A 15,831-nucleotide genomic window follows, 5' to 3' on the forward strand; every position below is an offset into this window, starting at 1 on the left:
TGGGAATAAAACTGATGGTACCTGAGAGACTACAATACTCTCAACTCCGGTGCATCAGCTATAATGTAAAATATACTCACCAGTATGTCAAAGAAATAAACTAAATCTTGTTTGCAAAGAGAAAGGGTGTGTGTCTCCAGCCTGTGCTTAGTAATTAAACAGGAAAAAAAAAAAAAGAGAAAAGCATTATTCCTTGCTGTGGGTAAATCTGCATGTCTTGATGAAAATTAATTGTACTCACATTAGGAACATTCAAGTGTTAATTTTTTTCCAAAGCAGGCTTTTAGCTATGTTAGTGAATGGGGTCTTGCAACTACAGGAAAAGTGACTTAAGATCATACCAGTGGGTTTTGACAGAACACTGAATTTGTATTCTGTAATGGGCACATAAGTATCATACACACAGGTATATTTTTTATTTACTGGAGGTGCTTTTCAGAGCTTTGTAGTACCAATGCTGTTTTCTAGCCACACCAACCATTTAAAAACTAGAAGTAACTTCTCCTGAAAAAAAACCAGGATTACATCAAAGCATTTCAGTTCCTCACAACAAAACTCTGTGCTTGGTTTCCAATACTAAAATTGTAACACATCGCAACTTTTTCATAAGAATTAAATGGAAAGAGAAATAAAGGGGGAAGAAAAAGCTTTAGAGTGTTAACTCTCCACGGCAGGAGGAAGCCAGCATGGGCATTGAGCTCAGCACACTCATTCCCTTCTCCCTGCTGAAAGGGACACAAAAAGAACTCTGGCTAAGCATTTATTTTTCTGCTAATGTGAAAGTTTTCTTTTAAAGAGGAAGCAGATTGAACAGAGCACGAGAAAAGAATTTGACTCTGGCTTATTTCCAAAGGGCTTTTTTTTTTCCTGATGATTCACTGTTATCACTTGTATTCACATTACAACTAGCCTCAAAAAGAAATACCCAAAACCAACACCAACCCCCCAACACACCCAACAACAACAAAAAATACACAGCACAAAAGCACTAAGAAATAGAATCTTTCCTACTGCTAAATTCTGCTAATAAGCTATATAAGAAGACAATCATGTAAGATAAGAGTGCCTGTATTCATTCACATTTGAGTAGGAACATTGCTAAGCCTCTATATCTGGAACTTTAGAGCACATCTAAAATCAGTGAACTTTCAAGGTGTTTGACAAAATGGTGGACACTGATTGAACTTACTTTACTTCAACTATCTAATAAAGTAGAAACCTTCTAAATTTCTCTCAAGTCTAAAATGTTTAAATATTCAGTACAGTCTTTCCAGTAGTTTTATTTTCAAACAGGAGTTTGTTTGGATATCCAGAGAGGAGACAACTAGTAATTCTCTGAAAACATGAACAATAACAATTTTTATTTGTGGGAGAGCTCTCACTATCAGTCCTAGTGTCAGTCAGTTGTGAAGCTTATGTAGCAATTCACAAACAAGCCACTTTTACACGGATATTCAAGCTAAAAAGAGGTAAGGGAAGGCCAAAAGGAGTGCTGGTAGGGTTGCTTTGTTATTGTGTATGTGATTAAAAGAAACTGAGGATGGTTGCCAAAGGCTTCTGTTACACCTCTTGACAACAACCTAGCACATAATTCCATTCTCTGTGCCTGCAGTTACATTAAGAGACAAGAAAGGATTTAAAGCTAGCTTGAGTCCAAACACAAATCTATAATTTCAGTAACATTTTATATCTGCTTTCAGAAGTTGATGTAAGTTTTGCCTGTAGACATATTCTAAAGGAAAGACTGTATCAGTAGGTTTCAACACAGCTGGAGCTACACTTCAACTGATTTTTTTTCAAGTCCAAGTAATCAGTACAAAAACTACTGAAGTACTACTACCAGAGACAGATGCAATGCCTTCTTGCTCCATCCTGACCATACCATAACTTCTGGTTTATTTTTTTTCATATAACAGAATTGTCTGCCATCCTTAAAACAAGAGCTTGATCAGTTCTAGCTGGAAGAAAGCCTGTACCAAAGAGCAACAAGAACTGGTTTAGTATGACTGCATATCTATGCTCTAGACACATTTTCATACAGATTCAACATCCACAACTTTTCTATCAGTCAAAATAGCATTCCCTGTTCCCCCCTCACCTTCTGTTTTCAGGATTCCTACCCGTCTAGCACCTGTCATACATTTTTGAGTTCAAACATTTAATTCCCCTACTGTTTCCCAAGTCCAAAGGGCTTGTGGGGTTTTTGACCCCCTTTTAGGAGACCCAGGCATATGATTTGGGAGAATAGTGAGACCCAGTCATGCAAGTGTGGTGCTGTCCTTTCTCTTTGGCATTTGGAGCTCATGTACTCACCTGTACCTACAACAAAGCCCAGCATTATCTGGGTGCTGGTGTTTAGGAATCTGTCAACTGGCCAGCCTCTGACAGTTTTATCTTTTCACTCACTTGCTTTAGAGGCCAGTGTTTCCAAAATCTCCCCACTAGCTCATGCTATTAGCCATGCAAAAGCTGTACTCATGAAAAGGTGTAAGAGAACAAACTAGATTATGCCAGCAGAGGTCAGTGGGTGACTCTCTTGCCAAAAGTTTCAGATGCACAGTGTATTACAAATGGTTTCAAAGTCAGCTGAGTTCCCTCACCCTGAAACACTTCAAGTCATTCTTTAACTAGGCATCAGCATTTTGCCCTTTTTCATTTCATCTGCCTACCTAAGCAAATGATGATGATGCTTCAGTATGTTGCCATCTCTGTGCTTTTCTCTTCAAAATACATTTTTAGCTGCTGGCAGACAACATAAAGGTGTACCAGCACACGAGGCTAGGAAGGAGAGGGGTAGTTTCCAAAGTTAAAATTCCACTGCAGTTCCCTACACTAATATAACTGGTTAAGCAGCCAAGTGTGCTGCTTTGCAACCTTTACTGTAGGCTTCAGCCTGTGAAGTAACACCACCATGCTGCTTCTTTAGCTTACATACAATGAAAAAAAATTGTTAAGGAAAACAAAAATGTTTTTTCTCAAGATTTGAAGAGACCTAATGCTTCAATGTTTAGCTTAATTAGAAAGTGGAATGGGGAAGAAGCAAACAACATATATATTAATATATACCAGCCTAAGAAAATCTTCTGATAATAGGGAAGTTGTGGCAAATTTAATCAGTATATACTATATATTCATTATAAATGATTGCATCAGGTTAAGAAAAAAAAGCTTTTTCAGACCTATGCACAAGATCACCTGGCTCTAAAGCTGAGTAGTGAGGAAATGTCAACTCATGTAGCCCTTTTCAATTATAAATCAGTACTCATTCTACCTCATACATGAGCTTCATTCTTTCTTTCTTACACAGTGATACTCTATTTCCATGCATCTTTGGTTTTTAAAGCTGAAAGGACCTTTTCCTCTCAAGTTTCTTAAATTGCTGTTCATTCACTGCACTTATAAATCATGAACTCATTAACTATTTTTCAAGTCCACATCAGCAGCACTTAAGTAGCTGTGGCAGAGGGGCTTGGGGAAAGTGGCATATTGAGACAGCTCAAAATCATCACATAAAACAAACTAACATCCTACAGGATTCATAAATATGAATTTATTCTCACATCACCAGCAGTGTGAGGAAAGGCACATCTAAACACAGCTTTTAGGTGAGAGTAACAAGGTGAGGATTTTATCAGCAAAGAATATTTGGGACAGCTCAGTCATTCAGCTGGATCACTTCTTTCCCATTTCCTCTCGCTACAGAAGGTTACAGCTTTGGGTTACCTTCTGCCACAGCCTCATGCGCCTCCTGCCTCTAGACCCAGGACACAAAAGCAGCACAAGCATCTTCACTATCAGCATGCAACCAAAAGTCCCTCAGGTAATTCTCTGCTTCAGGAAAAGAGCTCCTGAGAGGCTACTTAAGAGCTTGCTTGTAAAATAATAAATAAGTAAATTTAAACGGCAGACACATTACTCCAACTTGTGTCCAAAATTTTATCCTCATGCTCGCCAGCTCAGGATGCAGGCATTGGTCTTTAAAAAAAGCAGAGAAAAAGCAGAAGGGTAAAGCACACAGCACACCTGCCTAGAGCCTGTATCAAGCCTGAACTAAGCACTCTGTATTTTGACCATCACCACTTAGTCACCAGGTACCGAACAATTCAATCCTAGCAGCAGGAATATCAGAGCAAGCCTGATTCAGGAACACAGGGCCAGAGATAATAAGATGTCCAAGTCCCACTGCTCCCCCAGGTGTGATGCAAACAACCAAGTCCTTTATTTCACAGCCTAAGTCCACCTGAAAGTGGTAAAATAGAAGTACAGCTCTAACAGCCTTTTAAAAACCAGTTCACAGACAAAAATATTCTAAAACAGAAAATTTTTATTTTCAAAATAAAAAATTTTGTACAGAACAGTGTAGATCTGAGTATATCTAAATACAGCAGTCTCTGTAATGTAACATAAGGGTCTGCTTTTAGCAAAGTACTTTCACACTCTAGCAATCAGAAGGCAAGGCAAGCAATTAGGAGGAAAAAAAAACCAACCACTTTTATCTGTCAGAACATGTATTTCTAAAATGAGTTCCTTCTTCACAAAATGTACCTAGAGGGAAGAGCACTCTCCACACCTCAGATTGCACAGCTATTCACACTATAAAAACAGACAAAGAGAGGACAGGAGATTTGCAATAGGAGAGATGATTTATGATAACAGAACTGGAAGTCTGAGACATAAATATCTGTTGTTTCTAAATTCCTCTCCTCCCTTCCCACACACACTGATGCAGTTCCCAGAAAGATATGAATTGTGGATCATTTTGTATACACACAGTGCAAATACTGTGCAAGCACAGAAGTGTAAACCCATGTTGATTCTTCTACTATTCAACTGTACATTATTTATAGCATTACATTCTAAACCTTATAAAAAGCTTACACAGTAGCTTCCCTAACAAACTAAGCACATTTAGACCCTTTATGGTTCTCTGGATGCAATTTTCATGGCACCTTCTTTTCTACAACAGAGTACAGGAGACCCCTACGTGCTCAGTGTATCAGAATTCTTCAGCTCCATTTCTGCTGTACTCATATTTCACAAATGTCATGTGAAAGAATCTTCCACAATCACAAAGAGCCAGATACAGAAACATTCATTGCCTGTTTTCCTGATAACCAAACTGAACAAGTTACCACCTTTCCTCCACTCAAGGATGGCCAACAGCCACATGAACTACCAACCCTCTACTTGATCAAGCCCTGGTCTGGAGGTATCCCTCTTCCCCAGGACCTATGCTGACTCTGCAAAGCAGCTCTGCAGCTGCAGCAGGAACAGGGAAAAGAGTCCACCAAAACAGTAATTTATCACAGGGACACTACACAGTGCATACCAGCACGTTCCTATCACCGTCACCAGTAGGCAATGCTAGTGTTGTGGAAGCTTTCAGCAGTGGCCTCCTGTCATCTGCGCAAAAACAAAGTGCCACGTCAAACGGTGTCTACTGCACTTTTTAATTCAGAGAATCTCCTTTGAAATAGCCAGTGTGAACCTTTAGTACTCTATAAAATCAACTATTAGTGCTTGGAGACTGCTCAGCTGCAACTTACAGGGCTTCCTTTTTTAACTTAAGAACATGCTGCTGTTTCAGAGAATTCTACAATCCCATTTGATCATGAAGCGTCTGCATTGCAGAAGTTGGCTGCTTGGTTCTGTGAAGAAAACCGCCCCAAGTTTTCAGAACATCTCTCTATTTTTGTAACCAATTTTGGAGCATAAGTAAACCTGCAGCATAGATTGCTGCATGAGTGAAACTTAAACTTTAATGACTTAAAGCCCAATCTCCTTTCAGGAAGAAGAAAAGAAGTTACTGTCATGAAAACAAGGACTGATGCTATCTGATTTGCAAAGTTGTTTAAAGAGAGAACAATGGCCCGTGGATAAAGACCTGCATTAATTTATACTGAAATAAATGAAAGGTTTTTATCCTTTTTTACCCAAAACGAAAGGGAAGCAGGGAAGGCACTTTGTAATGTCATTTGATTAAACAATTCACTGCAGGCAATAATATTACGTTGGTGAAAGAGTATGTAATTTAAAGGCAGTCACAGCTTCAGTCTTCCATTCCAAGTTCTTGTTTCAGACTGAAAGACAAGTAAGAACATGAGTCAGCTTGTGGCAAAACTGAAAGCTCTTTAGACCAATGAGTAGAAGCCCTGACAATACACACTGAGGCTGAGAGCTAAAAGGCAGAGTAGTTGTATGACTTGTTTCAGGTAAAAACCTGAAAGCATACCATAGGGCAAAATCTCAGACTCTGGAGGCAACACAGTAATCTTGAGACTTACCTGATGAACTAGGATGTGGACATCTTTGCCCTCCCACTTTTGAGATGCTTATCCCACTTAATGCAGCCACGTTGCTGACACAATGGCACACTCACCTTTTCAAGTAGGCATGGACATTGTCAAAGCCGTGGTACTTGGCCAGATAGACCAGGACACCTGTAGCACATCTGCCATCTCGTTGTCTGCAGAAGCTACAGTTGCAGATTCCACGACACGGGGGGCACCTCCATGTCTACATGGGAGACAAGAAGCAGCCATTTTAGCTGAGATGCTATGCCAGATGTAACTCACATCCACAACTTAGAAGAGTGCCCTGCTACACATTGAGTTCTGCAGTGAAAATCAGCACTGCATGAAGTTATCTAAACCAGTGCAAGAGTACAAATTCCTCAGTCTGCAGGGGATTAAGCTCTCCATTGCTTGCCTCACACAAAACGACAGGAAGCATTCTACTCTGTTTTAACTCCTACATCACAGCCCACAGCAGCAGCACCTTGTCCACAATACAGTTCCTTTCCATAGGGCATTCAGCAAAAAGAGAATGCTATTCTGATGCTTAAACACATGAATATTTTGGCTGCTGCTCTGTTCTCATACGTTACTCCTGCAAATAAAACTGCAGAAGTAGTGAACACAACCAGTTCTACACAATATAGTTCTGTGATTCAGGGTGAATTCAAGCCAGGAGTGCATGAGGTACTACAGCACTGCAAACAGTTCTGTTAAAACCCGTGCTGTCAGTGACCAGTACCCCTGGCTGTGCAAGTCAAGCACAATATTAACCACCACTGAGCACTGTCCTACCGGGTCCAGCAGTGCTGTTCTGACATCCTCCCCGTATCTGTTGCGGAGGCACGGCCCACAGAACTGGCCCCGCACTCCTACGCAATCAGGGTTACGACAATTTGTCTTGGTGTCTATGGTTTTTTGGCGACATTGATGACAGGTGGATCCCTAGAACACAGGAAAAACAAACAAGACATTTAAAATGGCATTTTAGTTGGGGGGAAAAAAGCATTGAACAAAATCTCTTTGGCAGCTAGCAGTGCTTATCCTGAAACAGAAAGCCGCCTTGCATGTTTGAACCAAGACTGTTCTAGCACTGCATATTCAGTGTCTGGTAGTCACTTCCCTTGGCTGCTATCACTTAGGCATTAGTTGTTCCAGAGTGAAAGCAAGCTAATTGGCTTGGTAAAGGTCATTCTACAAATTCAGACAAAAATAAGAAGGGATACCAAGATCTCAGGCATATTTCTCCCCAAAACCACATCCTCTCTCTCAGTGAGAGGGAATGTGCTGTATTTGATGCTAAAACAAACATGGAATAACAAAAAAATGACTTCACAAAGTACACATTTCACAAAGCTGCAATACACTTACTATGGCCCTGTTATATACTTTGTCTCTTGCAGATCCACAAATATTATCCAGCTCTTCTGATGTTATGTCCTCAACTGGGCGCACAACATGTGGAAAAGCCATGGCACCACGGTGACCCCTCCTGGGAGTACGGGCCTCATTCTGAATAGCAAAGACACAACATTTTCAGCATTAGTATTATTTTAGTACTAATTTCAGCAAAAGCTCTACAAAGGAGGTGTCACAGCAATGCTGAAGTCTCAAACAGCCATGATATATTTAAGCAAGATGTATACATCTTTGTACAGACATATGATATGGATGCAGCTTTAGCACCTTTACTTGATCTGTCCCTGTCAGGGTGCAGTGATGCTACTGATCTTGCTTCACTTCTGCTGGAGTCCAAGAGGAACTGCTTTTTCAAGGACAAGGAAGGGGAAACTGAGAGCACATACAAAATGCCTTTTTTTTTTTTTTTTTTTTTTTAATTCTTTCAAGGATATGGCACACTCTCTATGAATCACTATTTTCTTGAAGGGAAACCTTCATACAAAACCACCCCCAAAACCCACAACAGGAGAACTAGATCTTCACCGTACCTCCAGGTATTCATCAGACATCTTTCTTCTTCTAACTAAGATGTACCGGTCATCTTCTTCCTCTTCTAGATCCAGAGTAGGGGGACCTTCAATCAAGGACCTGGACCTTGTGTGAGGCCGAGAACTCCGGTCTGGGTTCCTCCTCAAGGCACACGTGGGCAATGAACGCCTTGGAAGCCGCTTTGGTCCCTGCTAATGTTTAAAAGCCCCTAATGAAACAGGTGAAAACACAGCTCCTGACCCTACTGAATTCCTGCCCTAAAGATGCCTTCCTCTCTTATTTCCAAAGACATGTCTATCCCTGTTCCAGTCAGAAAATGTAAGGTAAGAAGGTCCTAAGCAAGCTCATCTTAGGCAAGTGACAGAGAAACAGACTAAAGCAGCAGAACCTATGTCTATGAGGAGCTGCAATTTTCAGCGTTTTTCTAATCTTCACTCGAATTACAAATACATCAGCAGTGAAATCCATTACACTGCTGATTTACAACCCAACCTTCTTTAAATTTAGGCTAAATGCCAGGTGTTTTTCAAGGCTCCAAACTCACAGAACATTCGGGTCTGAGATACCCTCCCTTATCTCCAGCCTTTGTAATAAACACTTATTTACACAGCACCTTGTTTGGTTTTATTGGCCTGCAGACACATTTAACCTTTATAAATTAATCTGTTCTGCTTTATACCATAGCAAATCAAAAGAGAATTACACAGTGAGGATACCCATTTTAGGAAGCCATAAAATTCTAACTGGGCTTTGATTTGCACAGTTTATTAAGTTTTTACATTGAGAATCCTGCTCTGTAATGTCAGAATTTGACTCTTAGAAATCAAAATGCAAATACAGTAAGTTTATACTCACATGACTGACAGCTGGCAACGATTTTCTTCCACCAAAGATACCAGAAACATTTTGCAACTCAGCCATTAGTTTTGCAAGCTAACAAGAGAGAGAAAAATGAAGCAGAGCCTTAAAAGGGTATTTATGTGCTATTACAGAATACTAGGGCAATTGGCTAAAAGTACAATTACTTATAGGAAATGCAGTCATTCTTCAACTCTTTACATTTATGTCTTATTTGTGTTTTAGTGACTGCAAGTAATTTGGAAATGCTCAAACTTATTATGTCGTTAGGCTTGCAGCCTATGGATTTTCATATGCCAGTAAATATAAAATATCAGATTTATATTTTAGGAATGCAAATTCATCTTAATGCATTCACCTAACTCCCACTGCAGTGAATTTAAACAGGGGTCCCCTAGGAGGGGGGGGAAAAGGGCCAGTCCACAGGAAGACAGAGTACTTGCCATTGCTTTGTTTTCCTTTATGTTTAAAGCTCTTTTTTCTAAAAACATAGCACCGTTTTCTTCAGTGTCAGAATCTGAATCTGGAGCAGGCATTGGTGTTTCAGGAACCGGCTCCATCCCACCCTTCCTTCTTTCTGATCTTCGAGGTGGAAACTTCATGGCTACTTTCAGAGGAACAGGGCATTTCTGTCCTCTCTGCTCTCTATCACTTTCAGCACTTGCATCAGTCTCATCTGAATCCGATTCCAATTTCTGTTAACAAACCAAAATGAAAGCGTGTAAATCCAGGAGAGTTGCTCTGCAGTTAAATGCAATTTACAACATTTTGTCTAGGAACAGTTTAAAAGGCTACCTGGCTGAAATTCAGACATCCAGTCCAAATGTTCTAGTGCATTTTAGAGGGGAGTAGCGGGGACAAGGGGATAAAAACCTCTCAGGGACACACAAATGGTTGTGCCAAGCACACCAGAAAAGGGAGTGTAGGTCCAGTTGCAGGAGTCTTAGCTGTGACTTGCAGGTCTAATAGCAAGAACAGTTTGTGTGTATGGTATGAGAAAGAGAACTGCCTTTAAAGGGCTCCATTTTGCTACATATAGCATTTGGCTGTAAAAAGAGCCACTGTGCAGTTCTCTGCACAAGGTCAAACCCAATTTTGTAAGCTGCCAAGTACAAGTAATCTCACAGTACCAATGATAAAAAAAGGAAACTTTCTTCTAGAGCCAACCAATGAAATAATTGTGAATAAAATCACAGTATTTTCTAATCTTTGAATTCTGATGTCTTGCTTACAATTTCCCAAGAGCCAGTGGTTCAGTGAGGACATAAATTTAGTTAAAATCTCGTTATGTAATAGATTATAATTTTTCTTTTTAGACACACCAAGATGGTCTTATTTAGATCAGCAGTAACAGTGGACATCAAATGGCCATCTTTATTTACACAGGCTTTTTATAAAGCAGATATGTGATTCTGATTACACATTATATGTAGTTATTGACTCTTTTCGACATATCCATTCCAGTTTTGTCTCCTACTTAACTATTGTGTTTTAACTCAGATGTGATTTCTTCCAATTAGACATTTTTTCTTTTCTAGTTATTGCTCAGCATGTGCTGACATTATGACAAACCTGGTTTTGCCAAATGTGGTACTACTTCAGTTTCTCTTCTGAATATCAGCAATTGATCTTTTTAAACAATAAAACTGCTATCAAGGAAAAGTAGAAAGGCAAGATGTTGAAAGATGCACAGCATTCCCTGTTATGCTCCCAGAGTGGAGGTCTGATTGCATGTCAAGACACAGAGGAATTTTTCTGAGGTTTGCTGGAGTCCATGGGCTGCCCTAACATTTCATACTGAGGAAACCAGAAATGTTAGGCTCCAATAGAGTAATGTCCAGCAAGGACAGTTTTAAGAGGTACATTTCAAAATACATATGGCAGATTTTAAAAGCTCAGTATCTCAAGTGCTTTTCACAGAGGCGAAAAGAAAACTAAACTCTGGTTCCTTGGACTGTTCACTAAATGAAATTATGCTTCCTTCTGAAACACTGAATCTTCAAGCTGAAGCTGGCATTATCGTCCAATTAAAAATGTGTAAGAATTTAAATATAAAATAGTGAACTAAAATCAACTGTCTTACCAATGCATCTTGAACCTCATTTTCTGAAAAGCCACAGAAAGATTCATCATCCGAGGCTTCATGAAAAATTTTTGCTAGTTCTTCTTTAATATCCGATCTAAATTTGGATTTCTATAAAAAATAAAATATCCTTTAACTTAAGTTTTACAGAAAATTATTAACATTATTAAGCGCAGTACAAACAAATAGCTTTTTAATAAAGGAAAAAAAAAAAGTTAAAGCATTTGACAAGGGGTTTCAGAACCATGGCTGCAAATTACCAGGCACATTAGGTTAGGTGACATATCAAAGGCTAGAATTGATAGCTAATCTTTTTCCAACAATTACCACCTAGAAGCACAAGTAAAGAGTGAAATGAAATTACAGCACATAGCACAGGTTTATAACTATTATACAAAAACATAAGCAGAGCAAGTAGTTTTACATTATTAACTTTACATTTTTGCAATCTTTACTAGTACTGCACATCTAATCTTATTTGTTCTTGTACTGTACTTACTGTGTTTGCAAAATTATCAGAACCAAAACTGTCACAACTGTCATCAGAGGATGAGGATGTTTCCATGGGAATCAGTTTTGTATTTCGAAAGGCTGTGAAGTTTCTCCTTCCTGAACAACCTCGGCGCTACAAAAGGACAACAGCAACACCAGTAAGAAGAGATCTACTGCAGCATAGTAGTTTTTAAGAGTATCTTTTTATTGGAGCTTAGGAAGTCTGAACATTTTAAGATGTTTAGCAATCTTGAATACAAGTCAGAAAACAAACATCAGCTTTGAAATAAATCTCAGAGTTAAGAATGACAATAGTTTTTACTCTGATATAGTTCTGATCACTGTTATATGAGTTATATATGAGTTTCATTCAGTATTTAAGAATACTTCTTTTATGCAGACAAGTGGAAGTAAGCATATAAATGCCATTCCGCAGTCATCATAGACAGTGATGGACAAAAGTGCAAGTACACGAAAAGTACCTAGAAATCTACTTTGATTCGCTTAGTACTTGCAGTTTGAGGCAAACACTAAATACTCTGCAGCTTTTAAGGAAGGGCCAGCGTCCTACCCACAGATTTGAAACAACTGTTTCTAGACAAAGCAGCTTGCTGTTTTATTCATTTTGCCAGCGATTTAGGAGACCTTTTTTTTATGGGCTCCAAGTTTTCCTTCCCTAGGAAATGTTTTTACTGGCAGTGACCCGTTTATCCCCCGAGGCTGGCACCGAGGCCGGGCGGCAGCACCCACACTGAGGCGCTGCCCCGGTCAGACCGCTGGCGCTTCACGGGCCCACCGGCCGGACCAGACAGGGCTTAAACAGCAGCTGCCCGGGCCAGCCCGGACCCTCCCTCCGTCCTCTCGCTTGCGGTTTTTCGCTTCACGGCTCTGCCGAACACCGCGCAGCGGCCCGGCCCGGCCCCAGACACAAGAAGGGCGCTTCCTGGTGCAGCCCGCCGCGGCTGAGGGAGCGCGCAGCCGGGGCCCTCAGGCGCGGAGCAGCCCGGCCCAGGTGACCGGGGCAGCCTGGGGCTCGCAGACACGCCCGTCCCCTCGGGCGCGGCCCCGCAGCGCCTCTCCCCGCCTCCCGCTAAAGTGGTTCCGGCCCTCACACACGCGGCCGGGCCGCCCGGCCGCCGCCGAACCCTGCGCTCCCTTGCTCCCGTCCCGTCCCTGCTGCGTGGGGCCGCCCCACAACACCGCCTCACGACCGGCCCCGCATGGCTCCGGGCCGCCAGCTCCCCGCCGAGTGCGGCTCCCGGGCCGAGCCCCCTACCCCAGTTAGGCGGGCAAGGGCACCGCCATGCGCGGGGCGCCCGAGCACCGCGGCGGGGCAGGAGACCCGAGGCTGCTGGTCCGAGTGGTGGGGCTGCCCCCACGTCGCTCTCCCTGTGGTACCCAAACTAAAGAGCCCCCCACCCGACCCCACCAGCCTTCCGCAGCGCGGCTTAGTGCGGCTTGCCCAGGTTCGCAAGATCCCGGAGGGCCACAGGAGCGGCGGCAAGCGCCACAGCCTTCCCCCCTCTCCGCAGCGGCAGGGACCCGCAGCCTTGCGGCGAGCCCGGCGGGCAGCGGCGGCCGCGGGCAGCGCTCACCTGCGGGCGCGGTGGGGCCATGCTGGCGGGGCCGGGCGAGCGCTGGGAACTGAAGGTTCGCGCCAAAGCGGCTGGACCCTGGGGGCGGGGCCGGCGGCGCCTTTCCCGCGTTGCCGCCCGCGTCCTGGCAGATGCAGCGCACACCCCCGCGGGGTCGGGCACCCTGCATGCTCACCCTGCGCCCCCCTCTGCTGAGGAGCTCATCAGATCTCCACTGATTTCCCCGAAGGGGTCAGTGCGGAGGCCCCCTTTTTAAATTTTCTATTCGCGGTGTAAGCTTTGTGGATCTGCAAGGGCCTGGCCCTGTGGCGCGAAAAGCTCCCGGGCGGAACGCGGCGGGACTGGGGTGCAGAGAGGGGGGCGAAGGCCGCGCCCACTCGTGCCTAGCCGGAGCTAGCTGGGAAGCCTCCGTGGCTTCTAGCTCTGCCTTTTTTGCTTTAAATAATTTTATATGCCAAACAGCTTCACTCTGAAATAAACCCCCTAAACTTGCCAGTTTTGAAGGGCAGTTTGGCTTCTCCACGAAATAAAGCGAAGGGTCTGTGTCCTGGCAGCCCCCGGCACTGCCCGCCGAGCAGCGCGGTACCAGGGCTGTGTGCCGGAGCAGCCGCCCCGCGGGGAACGGAGGCGCACGCACCGGGGCCCCGCGGATCCGCGTTAGGACGGACGCCTCTGCTCCCCGGGTAGCAGCGGTTCAACAGAATTTTACAAAAAAGTTGGCTGTCTTGCCCTTTGCAATCACAATACTGTTTGAAGACAGGCCAGAAGGAAATAGAGCAGTCATTTTAAACCATTTTTGGTAACGTGTATAACAGCGCGTTAGATCAAGGACGGCCGTGAAACACGGCAGAATAACTGCTACCTGGTATTTGGCAGCAATAGTAACCGGAGAAGCCCTGAAGAAGCTGTAAGGGATTTGTGGTCCTGGTGTTTGCTGTAATCCTCTGTTTATCCTGTGGTTTGAGCAGGCTCGATACCAGTGCAACTCTTGCTGCTCAGCATTTCCAGGTGCCTCCCCGGCAGCAGGCGAGTCCCCACTGCAATCAGCTGGAGGGAGGAGGCCGTGCAAACCTGTGCCCGTGTAAGGCAAACCACGAATCATCTCTGAGCCAAAGCCTGTAAATAGGCTACAGCACAATAGGGTACAAGAGCCCTCACGGAGGTGTTCTGTTTTCTGCGGGCATTATTCTTCCTGCACATGCTGCAGTCTGTCATGTAAAAGAATCTCCGTTTTAAATAAGCCCATAATTACACACTTACCTGCACTGCTGGCTTCTCAGCGCACACAAAAGCAGATGAACTAAACCGGTCCTCCAGAGACCAGACCACACTCCATTCCTCTAAATCCACATTTAGATTTAGAGGGAGGATTGCCACCCACATGGCTTCCAAACAAGACAGCTCAGTTGGGAAAAGGGGAGATTTTTTTAAAAAAAAATTTTGTAGTTTTACTTCTTTCAGAAAAAGAAATCTTCAAATACTAGTTTACTTACATGGAACAAGAGATTCAGTTTATGAACAGTAAAAGCCCTTAATATCTTGAATCACAATCATCAGAATTTTACTAGAGAAGTAGCCAATCTTCACAGCTTTCAAAAGCATCAAATGAAATGTTATGGAGTACTGATGGCACTAGCTAAAGCAGAACTTCAGACTGCACTTACTTGTCCATTTAATGTTTAATGCAAACAGCTTTCTTCAAATCTTCAAACTATGTAGGTAGTCAAATGACTTTCAGATTAATAGGTCAGAGCAGAGACACTGTGGGAAATCCAGACAGGGCATTCCATGTATTCCATGTATTGTTGAGGGTTTTTTAATATGTGAAAAATAATTATTTTATTGAAAATTGTGTATATCAGCTCACATATTTTACAGATGACTGGGGAGATAAGCACAGGAAAGGGAAAAGAGAAGTGGGATGTATGTGAAGGGCAGAGGCTTTCCTTCCTACCGCACACAGCAAGGGTACCAGAAAACGAGGGTCTGTAACTCAGCAGATGGTTGTTGTGTCCTGTGACACTATGATTTCCTGTTTTTATCTTTAAGGCCTGCATGCCCCTGCTCTGCCCTGCAGGGCCCTGGTGCCCTCAGTGGATGGCAGAACAAACTTACCAACTGGCTTTACCACAATGGAAAAAAGTTTTTCTGTGTTTATGAAGACATAGGCAGCACCACTGTGCTACATCTAGCTATTAACAGTAGCTGAAGACATGCAAAGCTGAACTCAGGTGAACATTGCATTTTCAGCTACACTTAAATTAGGCTAATGTGAGTGGAGAAAAACATCCCTGCCCATCCTGTCTCCCAGTCAGGGTCCTGCATAGCCTGTCCAGTGCTACCAGCAAGCTCATCTCTCAGGGCTCAAATGTCAGCAAAGATCTTCTGGAGTATTTTATCAGGTATTTTCAAGAAAATAATCTGTTAAGGTCTTGTCTGTCCTTGACATGAGCTGTCAGTACATGGTAGCAGCCCTTGGAAGACCTGCTAAGGGAATAGGCTGAAACTATGGAGAACATGGAGTACAGTGAGCATGCAATATTTTCTGCATCTGTCTGGG

The 15,831-nt window shown here is 42.9% G+C and overlaps 1 protein-coding gene across 8 annotated transcripts; it reads right to left on the reverse strand.

Moving 5' to 3' along the window:
• Positions 1 to 4,306: 4,306 nt before the first annotated feature.
• Positions 4,307 to 13,904, reverse strand: CDCA7 (cell division cycle associated 7). 8 transcript variants are annotated; one of them, XM_086898269.1, is made up of 10 exons: positions 13,272 to 13,904; positions 11,684 to 11,809; positions 11,185 to 11,295; positions 9,545 to 9,796; positions 9,099 to 9,176; positions 8,243 to 8,434; positions 7,665 to 7,805; positions 7,089 to 7,238; positions 6,380 to 6,516; positions 4,307 to 6,080 (listed from the first exon to the last, which is right to left on the reverse strand). In XM_086898269.1, the coding sequence occupies exons 1-10, from the start codon at positions 13,290 to 13,292 to the stop codon at positions 6,050 to 6,052; spliced, it is 1,239 nt and encodes a 412-aa protein (XP_086754395.1). In that variant the 5' UTR covers positions 13,293 to 13,904; the 3' UTR covers positions 4,307 to 6,049. The 8 variants fall into 8 exon arrangements, with proteins under 8 accessions (XP_086754395.1, XP_086754396.1, XP_023786738.2 ...); XM_086898270.1 differs by having other exon boundaries at positions 8,243 to 8,431; positions 13,272 to 13,742; XM_023930970.2 differs by lacking the exon at positions 13,272 to 13,904 and adding an exon at positions 12,427 to 12,840.
• Positions 13,905 to 15,831: the final 1,927 nt, after the last annotated feature.

This window comes from Cyanistes caeruleus, chromosome 7 (genome assembly GCF_971803275.1).
Source record: "Cyanistes caeruleus chromosome 7, bCyaCae1.hap1.1, whole genome shotgun sequence".
NCBI classification, from domain to species: domain Eukaryota; kingdom Metazoa; phylum Chordata; class Aves; order Passeriformes; family Paridae; genus Cyanistes; species Cyanistes caeruleus.

Excerpts from the sequence above, each read along its gene's own strand:
- CDCA7 (XM_086898269.1), bottom strand. The coding sequence starts at position 13,292 with ATGGCCCCACCGCGCCCGCAG. Across the intron at positions 7,806-8,242 it reads TGTCTGATGAATACCTGGAG|AATGAGGCCCGTACTCCCAG; the intron begins GTACGGTGAAGA and ends TTTGCTATTCAG. Across the intron at positions 6,081-6,379 it reads GTCCATGCCTACTTGAAAAG|TCTGAAACAAGAACTTGGAA; the intron begins GTGAGTGTGCCA and ends CTTGTCTTTCAG.